This window comes from Coenobita brevimanus, chromosome 90, assembly GCF_032717465.1.
Source record: "Coenobita brevimanus isolate Jiangsu-jjx chromosome 90, ASM3271746v2, whole genome shotgun sequence".
NCBI classification, from domain to species: domain Eukaryota; kingdom Metazoa; phylum Arthropoda; class Malacostraca; order Decapoda; family Coenobitidae; genus Coenobita; species Coenobita brevimanus.
Window position 1 is genome coordinate 3,304,599 of NC_137043.1, and position 15,227 is coordinate 3,319,825.

At 38.9% G+C, this 15,227-nt stretch overlaps 1 protein-coding gene across 1 annotated transcript; it reads left to right on the forward strand.

The window, feature by feature from the left end:
* Nucleotides 1–305: 305 nt before the first annotated feature.
* On the forward strand, nt 306–1,839 carry LOC145411541 (apolipoprotein D-like). The gene is made up of 4 exons (XM_080281552.1): nt 306–392; nt 482–615; nt 856–1,040; nt 1,703–1,839. Exons 1-4 carry the CDS (start codon nt 306–308, stop codon nt 1,837–1,839), a joined length of 543 nt encoding a protein of 180 aa, XP_080137678.1.
* Nucleotides 1,840–15,227: the final 13,388 nt, after the last annotated feature.

The following is a 15,227-nucleotide window of genomic DNA, read 5'->3' on the forward strand; positions in this document are numbered from 1 at the left end:
CACACACACACACACACACACACACACACACACACACACACACACACACACACACACACACACACACACACACGCAAACCACCTGTAACCTCACACTACCACAGTTGACAAATTCCTCTATGTAACATTCCCTGTGTTAACTTTTTATAACCTTCGGACTTAATTTCGGTAAGATTAAGAGGCTTCGTAACGCCTTTTTCATTGCGATTTATGCTGAAACTGGTTTAATGGTCCTGGTTTCTTCACCCACCAGGTTTAGATTTGTCAAGATGGGCTCGACGACGACGATGATGATGATGATCATGATGATGATGATGGGAGTGAAGGGGCAAGTGTACTTCAGGGGCGCCTGTCCAGTAACACCCATTATCAAGGACTTCGACTTGGAGAGGGTGAGTGATGATGATGATGATGATGATGATGGCACTACCTACCTACTTCATGGCTTTCTTCAGTACTTACCTACCTACGTCTTCTTCAGTACCTGGGGAGATGGTTCGAGCAGGAGAGGTATTTCGTCGGATACCAAGAGGTGGGACGGTGCTGGAGTTACACTTTCATCAAGGACTACAGGACGGGCAATATATCTCTCAGGACCGATTTTTGGGACATATTGTAAGTAGGTGTGTGTAAGTAGGTAAGTGTGTGTGTGTGTGTGTGTGTGTGTGTGTGTGTGTGTGTGTGTGTGTGTGTGTGTGTGTGTGTGTGTGTGTGTGAAGCAAAAACAAAGATATAATTCCTCGCAAATAATATATGAACCAAACTTTCTCATTTTTATTCATGTGCGTGTGTGTGTGTGTGTGTGTGTGTGTGTGTGTAAACCAAAAAGATAACTCCAAGCCCTGACCCTTTCAGGCTGAACCGCCCCACAGTCCTTACCGCAGATGTGACTGTTGAGAGTCCCTACTCTGCCCCCAACTTCCTGACTTACACCCTTCCCAGAGTGCCTGTCCAAGAGTACCACGTTCAAGTATTAGCCACCGATTACGACTCGTGGACACTTGTGTTTGCCTGTGTCCCCCAACCCATCGGACATACTAGTGAGTCTATTCGTTATTCTTGCTTTATTGTTTATTTTTTATAGTTATTGACGTGGGTGCTATTCGATTACTTGGTCTAATATTCACTTCACTCCGTCCTGAATGCTGAGTTGTTGCAATGGAGTTATACTGAAAGGCTATGCTTGTCAAGAAATGCTATACGATGTTGAATCATAGCATTGTCGTCTTACGTCACCGAGCTACGTGAAATAAGCTGAAGGATGAAAATCTGGGCCAAGTTAAAGTGAAACGCGTATAGTGAGTTGGGTATAGTAAGCTATGGGAGGGAAGAGAAGGGGAAATAGGGAGAGGATGTGAGAGGGGAAGGAATGGGAAGAGAAGGGTAAGGGAAGAGAGGAAAGAAGAAATGGCAGGGTAGGGTAGGGTAATGGTTGAAGGGATGTGTGTGTGTTAGGGAAGGATAGGGAAGGAGAAGATTGGATAGGGTAGGATAGGGTAGGGGATGGAAAGCTAGGGTTGAGTAGGTCAGTGTAAAGCAGGATTGGGGTGGGCTAGGGTAGGGTAGGCTAAGTTAGACTAGGGTAGGAGAGAGCAGAAAGGGGTTGTTAGGGCAGGAGAGAAGTAAGACCCAAACTTAACTAAATCAAACTCAGTCTACCCAAACCAACCCAATCTGACCCAACCTAACCTCATCTCAACAGGAAGAGTGAGGATTCAGACCCGGAGCCCCCACCCCCCGTACCACGTCATCGGGGAGGCGAAAACCACCCTTATCTCCTTGGGCATAGATGTCAAACTCCTGGAGAAAGAGGATACGTCTTGTTATAAGCATTACTGAGTGTGTGTGTGTGTGTGTGTGTGTGTGTGTGTGTGTGTGTGTGTGTGTGTGTGTGTGTGTGTGTGTGTGTGTATGTGTGTGTCTAGAAGGCTAATTTATAATGTGTTGAACCCTACCTTGACAGTTCACGAGATCTATAAATCTCGTGGTAAAACTAGTGAGGTACACAGAGTGGCATTTAGTCGGCTGCGGGTAATCAGTCATAATCTGGCGATTGAGACGGGCCGTTGGAATCGGCGAGGACGGGGACGTCTCCCTGTAGCAGAGCGGCTCTGTCCCTGTGGTGCTGTGCAAACAGAGTTGCATGTACCAGAGGTGTGTCCACTGACTCAGCACATACGTACAAGATATAACTTTTCTTTCTGGAGTGAAATCATTGGTGACGATGCTCAGTTTCCTATTGAGGAAATAGTGTATAAGGTACTTTCCTGTTTTGGCTAGTGTGTACTATAATGTTTATCATAACCTATGTTATTTAAAGTGTATTTAATTCGGTCTTATTCTAACCATGATATATCATTGGGATTTTTTTTTTTTTTGTCAAATTGTAGTTAGTAATCAGAAGTGTAATGATTGCCATCTTTCATTAAGGCTATATAGATGCACTGATCATCCCTTTAATACTTCGCTTGTTTTGTGGACCATAATTGTTGCGAATATATGATGTGCTGTTTATCATGCTAAGGTTTATTGTTGCTTGAAATCCTGTATATGTAACTGGATATTCTGGTCAATAAATACTTACTTGCTTACTGTGTGTGTGTGTGTGTGTGTGTGTGTGTGTGTGTGTGTGTGTGTGTGTGTGTGTGTGTGTGTGTGTACCCAGAGAGGAGTTTTTGCCGTCCATCCTCTTTTGTTGATCTTGTCCTTCAATAAATCCACTTTACTGTTTTTACTTTACCTGTGTTTATCTCACCTGTGTAATTAATGAAGCAATTAAAGGTTCTCGATACATGAGCTACGATAGATAAATTTAGAGCTGATAGATGTGTTTGTTTGTTTGTTTGTTTGGCTAAGTAATGGTGATTGTCGTTGCTTTTGTTAGGATTTTGTTGTTGCTTTTGTTTTTTATTTTTTTTGTTTGTTTTTGAACTTCATGGGATTAGATTTAGAAATGGACTGGCATACATACATGCACTTACACACACATACACACATGCACATTCACACATACACATATGTACATACATACACACATGCACATACACACACACAGACATGCAAATAAACTCAAATACACATATGCACATACAAACACACACGCACATACACACATACAAACATGCACATACACATACATAAAAATAAACACATATACATACACAATAGTACACATACATTACATACACAAAAACACACATACACGTTTATATTTACATAGACATTCACTCATACACACAGACACCGCGTGCTTACATACATACACATACATATGCACATACACATGAAAGCATAGCAGTAAACATAAACAAATGCACAAACATAGGCTACAGAGACACATACATACACAGACATATAATTACATACGTACAGACACATGCACATACATACTTTCACACACATATACATGCACATACATACACATAAATATACATGCACCTACATACACATACATACATATACATCTGCGTAGGTACACATACAAACATACATACACATACATACGTACATACATACATACATACATACATATATACATACATACATACATACATACATATATACATACATACATTCACAAAAATTATTGAAGCCGGATTCGAAACTAGAGAAAACTTGTTCTTTATGAGAAACTAAGATAAATTTTGAGAAGTAAATGTCTATTCCTATTTATCTATTTATACATTTGAATATATATTTATTGATTGGATTGTTATTTTTCATCTTTTTACGTATATTATTTTCTTGATCCTACTTCATCTCATCCTTAGACGAAAAACATGTTGATGAAGAGTATGAACATAAGAACATAAGAAGAGAGGATAACTGCAGTAGGCCTGTTGGCCCATGCTAGGCAGCTCCTAGAAGAGTAATTGAACTACTAGAATGAGATAAGGATAGCAAAGAATAACGCTCTCCCCCGCCCTCCAAACCCTCCAGCCGAAGCCGGCAGGAAAAAGTCAGAAAGAACACCACGCAGTATAGAAAAACTGGCGTGGACATTTTACAGGGAAGTGTGAAAGAAGAATAAAGACTATCATAGTGTAACCTGAAAAGGAAAAATTATGAATTAGTATTGGTTATAAGATTTTCTTTATTCTATATCCACCCCTTATATGTCATATGCTTATCTAGCCGATGCTTGAAAATCTCAATGGAAGAGGCAGCAACTACTTTACTAGGTAGCTTATTCCATTCGTCTACTACTCTATTACCAAACCAATTTCTACCGATTTCCTCACTGAAACGGAATTTTTCTAGTTTGAAACCATTATTTCTAGTTCTGTAATGTATGCTCACTTTAAGTACCTTGCTAATATCTCCCTTATTTATACCCGTCATCCACTTAAATACCTCAATTAAGTCTCCCCTTACTCAACGCCTCTCTAGCGAATGCAGACTTTGTCTTTTCAGTCTGTCTTCATATGACAGATTCCGGACGTCATGTATCATTTTTGTCATTCTTCTCTGTACATTTTCTAACGAATTAATATCCATTCTATAGTAAGGACACCAAAGTTGTACTGCGTAGTCTAAATGTGGCCTTACTAATTCTAGATAGAGTTTCAGTATTATTTTTTATGGTCTATTGCTCATGCTTGTCGAAATAAATCCTAGGACCCTATTTGCTTTATTTCTCGCATTTATACGCTGTTGCCTTGGTTTAAGGTCGTTACTAATCATAACTCCTAGATCCCTCTCGCATTCCGATTTCCTAATTTCTTTCTTATCTATGCTGTATTTAGTGTCTCCAATGGTCTTTCCTACGTTAAGTACTTTGCATTTTTCAACGTTAAATTCCATTTGCCAAGTTTTAGACCATTTGGACAATATATCGATGATGATGATGATGATGATGATGAGGAGGAGGAGGAGGAGGAGAAAAAGGAGAAGGGGGATGATGATGATGATGATGATGATGATGGTGATGATGATGATGAGGAGGAAGAAAATGGTGATAATAATGATGATGGTGATGATATCGATGATGATGATGATGATGATGGTGGTGGCGATGATGTTAATGATAATGATAATGATATGCCTTTGGGTCAACTCGGAGGGAGAGTGGTAGACAGGATGAATCGTACCTCATGCTGAAGTGTGAGTGAAGAAGTGTGAGTCCGCGGGAGGAGTTATGTATGTGGCAAGCGTAGTAGTAGTAGCAGTAGTAGTGATGGTGTTAGGTGTAGTAGTGGTGGTGGTGATGGTGATGATGGTGGTGGTGGTAGCATGGTCTGACAAATCTAAACTGGCGGCTAGGGTGTGGCGCGACCCTCTGTACAGTGTTGCTATGTTTCCCAAACCCGCGATGTGAAACGGCTGTTATATATGTAAAAGGCAGCACAAATAAGATAAACGCATACGAGTACAATGTTAATGTGTGTATTATAATATATGAAAGAACAGTAAACTTATTATGCATAAAATATTTATACGGCAATACAGAAACGTGGCATTAATATTTACCAGTGTTGCTAAAAAAAAAATGTAGTCACTTTTATTGGCTTGTACCGTATTTCTAGGATGGTTAGTAATGTCACAATTATGATTATATGATAATGGGCAGGAATATAAGTAAAAATATGCCAATTTCTTAGTGAAAAAATTAGTATATTAAACCCTACTAAGCTGCAACACTCACACCGACCCAGTCTAACCAAGGCCTTCTAAAAATAGAAGGCCTCTCCAATCATCTCGTGACGTAAGCCGTGTAGGTCAGGGGCAAGATGGGTGGTCAGGTAGCGGTCAAAGTTCTGCCACACTAACGCTGTTTTTTCTTGTTTGTGTGTGTGTGTGTGTGTGTGTGTGTGTGTGTGTGTGTGTGTGTGTGTGTGTTGTTTAATTGATATTATATATTAACAGACTTATTGGTACTCATAATTTTATTCATGCGAAAAATTTACAATGGTAAAAGAAGAGTTACTACAAAAGAAAAGTATGTAGTGACATCTGAAATCATATACATATATATATTGGGGCTGCTATATTGGGATGCCATATTGGTGGTATATTAGGGCTGTTATATTGGTAGTATATAGGGGTGCTATATTGCGGGTATTATACTGGGGTGTTATATTGGTGGTATATTGGGGCTGTTATATTGGTGGTATATTGGGATGTCATAATGGTAGTATATTGGGATGTCATATTGGTGGTATATTGGGGCTGTTATGTTGGTGGTATATAGGGGTGCTATATTGCAGGTATTATACTGGGGTGTTATATTGGTGGTATATTGGGGCTGTTATATTGGTGGTATATTAGGGTGTTATATTGGTGGTATATTGGGGCTGTTATATTGGTGGTATATTGGGATGTCATATTGGTGGTATATTGGGACTGTTATACTGTATTGGTGGTATATTGGGGTGTTATATTGGGGCTGTTATATTGGTGGTATATTGGGATGTCATATTGGTGATATATTGGGGCTGTTATATTGGTGGTATATTGGGGTGCTATATTGCTGGTATTATATTGGTGGTATATTGGGGTGTTATATTGGTGGTATATTGGGGTGTTATATTGGTGGTATATTGGGGTGTTATATTGGTGGTATATTGGGGTGTTATATTGGTGGTATATTGGGGTGTTATATTGGTGGTATATTGGGGTGTTATATTGGTGGTATATTGGGATGTCATATTGGTGGTATATTGGGACTGTTATATTGGTGGTATATTGGGGTGTTATATTGCTGGTATTATATTGGTGGTATATTGGGGCTGTTATATTGGTGGTATGTTGGGGTGTTATATTGCGAGTGTTATATTGGAGTGTTATATTGGGATGTTATATTGATGATATATTGGGGGTGTTATATTTTGCCTGTTATGTAGGAGGTAATCAGACTTGTCTCTAGTGTCAACAAGGTAATGCAGACGTCGTTTGAATTCGATTCACTTTCTTTATTAAGGAAAAGCTGAGGAGATATGTAGGAAAAATGAAGGTTTACATTTTCCTCTCTTATCCAGCCCCAGCCACGTCTGTGTATATGGCTTTGGTCCTACACCCTAGCATGGCTAAAGCCTCATTTTTCTTATATTCAATACAATTACGATAACTTAAAGCTTCTCACTGTACTCTCTATACTTTTCTGATAATACTGAACAGAAAATAATGTTGTACTTACCCTGCTATTCCGGTTTGCAGTGAACTGGTCGCGCTTAATGGCACGTAGCCACTTGGAGACAAGTTCTTTATCTTGCGGGAAGGAAAATACACAAACTTTTGGTCCATTTTTATAATTTCCCTTAAATCTAGAAACACAACACATGTAAGGCATTATTACCTTAATAAAACATACAAATAATGTAAATATCAATATATAATACAATGTTTTTCCGTCCTTATTGTCATTGAACACACAGCAAGACCTCTCCCGACCTTAGGTGACCCAACCTACCTACACGGACTGGATCACTGGACTTTCACTTTGCTGGCTGGTTTAATTGTCAGTTAGGATATTAATTTTTAAATATAATGTATTAGTATCTTGACAATGCTCTTACTCAGTTTAATGGTAAAAGATATATTATTTTATAACAAATGGAAATATGCGAAAAATCAGAAAATCCGTGAAGTCCGATAGGCAACACCGTGCAAATATAACCAGCTTAAAACGAAACATCCCAAGTTTTAATTTCCAATCGTGTATGTGTGAATTTTGATTGGTAATACTGATTTGAATATTTATTGGCTCTTGATTAATAATTATGTCCTTTTTTGATATATTTGTATCCTGTTCTACACTGTTTATCAAATTCATTTCCTTATTAGTTTTATTTTATTTATTTATAGTTTCCTCATCACTGGCGACCTTCTGTTACTCTACTTTGCTTCTAGTTTGTTCATTATCAGTTCTATTTAACAGACTTGTCATTCTCTCTCTCTCTCTCTCTCTCTCTCTCTCTCTCTCTCTCTCTCTCTCTCTCATGCACAGAATTAAGTACTGTTGGTGGTAGCAGTAGCAACTAATAGCAGCAACACTGCTACTACTAGTAGTAGCAGTAGCAGGTGGTGGTGGTGATGCTTGTAATAATAGTAGTAGTTCTAGCAGTAGTAGTAGTAGTAGTGGTGGTGGTGGTGGTGGTGGTAGTGGTAGTAGTAGCTGCTGAAGTAGTAGGCTACTGTGGTGGTAGAAGTAGTAGTTGTTGTTGTTCCTGAAGTAGTATACTGATGGTGGTGGTGGTGGTAGTAGTTGTTGCTGTTGCCGAAGTAGTAGTGGTGGTGGTGGTTTTAGTAGTAGTAGTAGTAGTAGTAGTAGTAGTAGTAGTAGTAGTAGTAGTAGTAGTGGTAGTAGCAGCAGCAGCAGCAGTAGTAAATGTTGTTGTTGTTCTTGTAGTATTGATGGCAGTAGTAGCAGTCGTCGAGAAAGTCAACCTGCTTTGTTTCGTACCGTGAAACCAAATAATAATAATAATAATAATAATAATAATAATAAATACCATTACTAGACACATACAAATAAATAAAGCGAATACTTCTCTACAAATAAAGTTCAGTACCCACAGTATTTACATTCGGGAATTTCTGTAGTATGTAAATAAGTACTTTATATTACAAATTACTTAATGTATGTGTAGTAGTTCTAGTTCAAGTAGTAGTAGTGGTGGTGATGGTGGTAGTAGTAGTAGTAGTAAAAATTTCACCAATATTATTATTATTATTATTAAGAGTAGAAGTAGTAGTAGTAGTAGTAGTAGTAGTAGTAGGAGTAGGAGTAGTAGTAGTTGTAGTAGCAGTAGTAGTGGTTATACAGTAGTAGCAGTAACAGTAGTAGTAGTAGCAGCAGCAGTATTAGTAGTAATGATGGTGTTGGTGGTGATTGTGGTAGCAGCAGCAGCAACAACAACAGTAGTAATAGTAGTAGTAATGGGATGGTGGTGGTGTTTGTTGTGATTGTAGTTGTGATGTTGCAACAGCATCAGCCACTACTACTACTACTACTACGAGTACAATGCATTTCAACATTATCTACATTAATTCATTAGTCTTTTATGGTGTTCCATTCTTAATCATTCAGAAATATTTAATATTTTAATTCTACCATAATATTCACTACTTTTGATATTTTTATAGTTTTAAGGATTTTCTTTTATACATTATTCTTCACTCTCTCTCTCTCTCTCTCTCTCTCTCTCTCTCTATTTCTAAATAACCATGAAAGACGAGGTACCATTTACTTTTAAGTCATGCCATGTATATTATCAAAAACTATGAGCGATGTTATACCTGGCATAACATGCCTCTTATCTCTAATCTAATTACGAAAAAAAAAATGATTAGGTGACGACGACGACGACGACGACGACTACTACTACTACTACTACTACTACTACTACTACAACTACTACTACTACTACTACAACTACTACTACTACTACTACAACTACTACTACTACTACTACTGTATTATAATTACAAATCATAATAGATAGATAGATAAATAGATATATAGACAGTCCTCTGCGAGCCTGGGAAAAGGAAATGAGTCTGCAAGTTACACTGAGGAAAGCTGACGACAGCGGCCAGTAAGGAGATGATGCAGTTAGTTGTCAGCAAACCACCCGGGAACAAAGCTCTGGTGATCACACACACATATACACACATACTCACACACAGGCTTCTTAAACTTTCCATCCACGAGGAACACACGTGATACGTCTCCTGTTTCACCAGAATTTAGGAAAGAGAGCTCAGAAGGAGACAGGCCTTAGAAGAGACAGGTCACAGGGAGAAGGGCTTGGCAACTTGAGAGAGAGAGAGAGAGACAGAGATATAGCTAGCGGGACTGGACTCTATATTCCGCTCTGTGTGAGAGACTTGTTAATATTTCCAAGACAAATAAAAATAGTCCCATACTATTCTTTACCTCTCCTGTCACTACATGACAAATGGGAAGCTACTCCAAGATATAAAGACCGCTCGTCCACAAGTCATATATATATATATATATATATATATATATATATATATATATATATATATATAACTCCACCACAAAGGAACCACAAAGTATTTTATGACACAAAGTCATTTATGACATTTGGTAGAAGCGAACGTATACGAATCTCGTCTACGAATCAACATTGAATTCCTACAAAATATCAAGATTGAAAACAAAAAGAATACCTCTCACAACCAACAACACAAACAGCTCCTCACAGTATTCTCTCCAACCAGCCCCCTCTGTCTCCCCGATCATCATGCTGATGCAGAGGTCAAGAGATCACACGACGCCTTGCAAGTAGTTTAACAAAATATTGATACGATCTTCCAACTTCTACGACGAACCAGCGAATCTACGGACATCGTCTCCGAATTAAAAGCAAATTTCTACAAAAGCAGGCGAAACTCTACAAGATTAGCTTCAGTTCTACAGTGATTCCTACAAAATACAGCCTACAAAGCAAATAGTCTACAAGTCTACAAAACAACTCTATAATATTCACGTAATTTCAAGCAGCAACAAGAAGAATATAAAACAAAGCAAGTAAAGAAGAGGAGAGACCAACAAGCACACAAGCTCCCACCACTCTCTCCCACCATTCGCTGACGCAGAGGTCAAGACACGCAGCAAAACACCAAGTCCATATTCACAACTCGTCTTACTCACCTGTCTTCACTCAAGTTACTCATCGCTACTCATTCACTCACCACAGCCACCAGTGTGGGAAGCCGACGTCACCATGTGCTGAGATGACATCACAACGCGAGTCTGCCATGCCAAGCAACGTGTGACTGACACCAGGCACTTCTCACCCACTACTCATTACTCATAATTCACATAGCTCCTACTCATACTCATTTATTTTCACAGTTAAGTTGGAAATTCGACGTTCTATGCTGAGGTTTGCCTGGGACAGCCGTTAACCACCATGGAATTTCCTGAGTAATATCGTCCATCAACACACCACTAGAATTATCAAGAGATCTTCAATCAAACCTGTATTTTTCTTCCGAGATCGACTTTTGTATCGACACATCTCTACGATCTGTATCAAGTGGGTAAAATTATACTTGCTCATTTCTTCTCAGTGCTAAAATTAGCTATATTCAACTTATTTACTCATCTATTTTGCTAGGACATAAATAAACAAGAGGCGTATTTCATAACACCATATCTTAATGACAGGAATATTTTCGCCACCACCCACGTTAATACCAGATGACACACAAATTGCCACAACATCAGATTCACAATTAAGAGAGCCCCAAGGCAACACACCAGATAACACACAAATTGCCACAACATCAGACTCACAATTAAGAGAGCCTCAGGGCAGCCCACCCCTTGTACAAACCTCACCACACACTAAAGATAAAGAAACAAATACGGGAGTTTCAGATGATGAGTGGGAAACCCCCTCTGACACAGAGAGTGTGGACTTTGCCGCTGCCTTGCACACGTATGCCAATATACTTAACATGGTTCACCGGTCCGGTCATACATATTCCACCATTCCCTCACACAACGATAAACACGTCCAAGTTGAATTAACAGGGTAATCATTAAAAATGGATCAAGAAACAAATACCGCTGATCTAACAACCACACCTCACGTGTTTGTGTATCACGAGGACAAAACTGCCCCAAAATTCTCTGGCACAGACAAAGATCGCATTGATGTCATTTCATTAGTCAGTCAGTGCGAACAAATGTTCATCAAGTGCCACATACTAGATGAACAAGAGAAAATTGCTATTTTTTCATCTTGCATAAGCCAGGAAAGATGTCCAGCAAGCAATTTATTGCGCTCAGATAAGCTCCATCGTGCTAGGACATATGATGAATTTAAAACTGAATTTCTGAAGAAACTTTCTGGAGGTACGAACTTCTTGCCAGGTATAATTCCAGAATTACATAAAATTGTAGATCTTGTAAGGGAGCACACTACAAACCATGTGCTCAGTGAAATAGCTGCTGATGTCTCCACAATCAAGAGAACTTTGTTAGCTACTCTGGAGAATTCTAATTGGATAACAGATGATGGAAAGATGTCCCCAGACCTCGTCGTGGACATCATTGGTTATGTAGCTGCCTTGTGTAAATTACCTGATAGGACCCTTAAGATCGCCAAGACGATCGCATACACCCCAGGAATGTGCTTGCTAGACTTATGAACGAGGTAGAGATGCAGTGCAGTAAAGCAGGTGTGGTCGACACACATGCACATTCTGGTAGAATCTGGGTACCTGAGACAGTATCAGCTGTGAAAACATCTACACCGACCCCAAACAGAGAACAAAATCGATCGCGACCAGAAATGAGGCAGCCCAAACAAACAAAAACGCCTAGACCTCGTTCCCAGACGCCTTCCTACAGGCAGTTTCATAAGTTTTCGCGCAGCCCGAGCAGGTCTCGCGCCATAAACAACACTTCTTATGGGAAATCACCTCATAGGTCACAGTCAAGGGATAGGTCCATTCTATGTCATTATTGTGCAAAACCAGGACACACAAGGTATGAATGCTTTATCAAGGCAAAAGAGGACAAACAAAAGACACAAGGATTTGGTCCTTACTGTAGGCATCATAGATACCAAGGGCACTGGACTAGTGATTGCAAAACAGTAGAAAAAATTGTGTATATGTTCAAATCGGGGGAAGACCAAGTCATGACAAAAAACGAACAAACGTAAAGAAGAACAAGGTTAAACTTCACATAGGAGGCATGTTGGGAAATGAGTGTATCTTGATACCAGCTGTATGTGAGGATCAAAACGTTTCCTTATTTTTAGATACAGGCTCTCCAATGAACTTAATAACACATGAAGAACTAAATAGAATTCTTAAAAATAAAAAGAAAGTAACTTTTCTAGATGAAGCTGATTTAGTGATAAGATTAAATCTCAGTTTCACAGAAACTACAAGACCATTTTCTGCATTTTTCTATATCGTTGAAAACTTAGCAATTAAAGCTCATATGTTACTGGGCTTAAGATCAATGAGAGCTGAGAACATAACTATACTCCCACAAATGAATGGAATAGACTTTGATAATGAATTCATAGAGGAAATGACTTCAGAGCCCTCACCGATTGGTAGAAGAGAGCCAAAAAGAATTGGTAATATTAAAGGCTTAAACAAACATACACAAACAGATGAGTGTATAGATCCACTTCCATCACCAACCCCACCCTCCAGAATTAGTGTCCCAGATAACAGTACTGATTTATCAATTTTTCCAGCCCATCTCACTAATGATTTAGTTATACCACCTAATTCCTACATGAAGGTTACCATAAAGAGCAAATTACGGAATAGTACTGTTCTTGTCTTAGAAGAATTATGTAAAGTAAAGGGATTGTCAGTAGAAAACGCATTATGTCATACGAACGACGAAGGGCAAACTCAGATATTCATAATTAATCACATGAATGGGGAAGTTCAGTTGAAAAAGGGAACTTGCATAGTTAATATTGAAAAATGTTCCGCCCCTGTGAAGGAAATAGTTATAGCTGGAGTAACAAGTGAGATAAAATCTACGGATAGAGAAAGAATAAAAGAGAATTTAATTCACTCAGGTGAATTTGACGAAGAAAATGATTTGTTAACCCTGCTGGAAACACACAGGGACACCGTAGCATTGCCCGGAGAACAATTAGGGTGTACTAACTTGATTAATCACATGATTAATGTGCACCCAGAAACACCACCAATTTTCGTACCAGCTTACCGCATACCACACTCCCAACGTACACTTGCAAATCAGTATGTCGATGAAATGTAAAACTTGGAATTATTGAGCCTTCAGTTTCCCCGTGGAACGCCCCCCTATTCTTCGTGCCCAAACGAAATGGAGAAATGCGTGCGGTAGTAGATTACCGTAAACTAAATAATCACACAATCCCAGACAGATTTCCCATGCCATTGCTAAGCGATGTTCTACAGATTATTGGTCCTGAGAATAATATATTCTTGACCATCGATCTCCTAAACGGCTACTATCAGATTCCGGTATCTCAGGAGTCACGTAAATACACTGCCTTTTCAACAAACAGAGGCCATTATCAATATACTGTACAAGAATGCCAATGGGACTGAGGACAGCCCCAGGCACATTCCAGCGTCTTAGGAATTCCGTGTTGTCCGGAATTTTAGGACAAGGAATATTTGTTTATCTTGACGATATCATAATCGCAACGAAGAATATTAAGGATCATCTCAGGAAATTAGACTTACTCTTACAAAAGCTTAGTGATGCTGGATTAAAAATTAAACTTTCTAAATGCAAATTTTGCTTTAAGGAATAAATTTCTTGGGCCACAAATTAAGTTCTGATGGTATTCACACCACTGATGACAAAATACAGGCAGTGAGAGATTTTCCTGAACCCACTACGACTGACGAAGTTAGACAATTTTTAGGTCTGGCTGGGTACTATAGGTCATTCGTACCACAGTTCTCTCATATAGCCTTCCCTCTATTCCAACTACTCAAAAAAGATGCTGTATTCCAATGGGAAGAAGAACAAAAAAGGGCATTTAACAATCTAAAAATTAAACTAACAAATGCACCTTGTTTAGCATATCCGGATTACACAAAATCATTTCTTATTTGTACAGACGCATCAGTTAAAGGATTAGGGGCTGTACTGATGCAGGAAGATAAAAAGAGGAAAGAATCAACCAATTGCATTTGCCAGCAGACAAACAAGAGGTGCGGAGAAAAATTATTGCACTACAGACTTAGAGGCACTTGCAGTGGTTTTTGCATTACAAAAGTTTCGAGATTTGGTATATGGTTACGAAATCCACTTATTCACCGACCATAAACCACTGGTGGGTATGTTTAAAGAAAAACTCCTTTCTGGGAGGAGAGCAAGATGGAAATGTACAGTTGAAAACTACAATGTACAAATTCATTATATACAAGGTAAAATGAACACTGTAGCTGACGCATTATCTAGGAACCCGAAAACAATTCAGGTCGCGGCGTTAGATCTCAAAGGAAATATCCCAAACCACGAGGATATCGCAAAGGCACAAAGACTTGACCCAATATGGTCTAAAGTAATATACAAGTTAGAAAGTGGAGATGACATACAATTACCCAAACTGCATGTCCCACTTGAACAATTCACAATGGTCAATAATACATTATACAAAATTAACTCTAAACAACCAAAACGCCAAAGAAATACTAACCAGTTGGTAGTACCTAATGACATGATACCCCAAGTATTACGATTGATACACGACAGCCCACATGCAGGACAT

What these genes read in the sequence shown, in the direction of transcription:
- LOC145411541 (XM_080281552.1), top strand. Translation starts at nt 306, where the DNA reads ATGATGATGATGGGAGTGAAGGGGCAAGTGTACTTCAGGGGCGCCTGT. An exon ending in AGGACTTCGACTTGGAGAGG is followed by an intron (nt 393 to 481) that starts GTGAGTGATGAT and finishes CGTCTTCTTCAG; the next exon opens with TACCTGGGGAGATGGTTCGA. An exon ending in CCAACCCATCGGACATACTA is followed by an intron (nt 1,041 to 1,702) that starts GTGAGTCTATTC and finishes TCATCTCAACAG; the next exon opens with GAAGAGTGAGGATTCAGACC.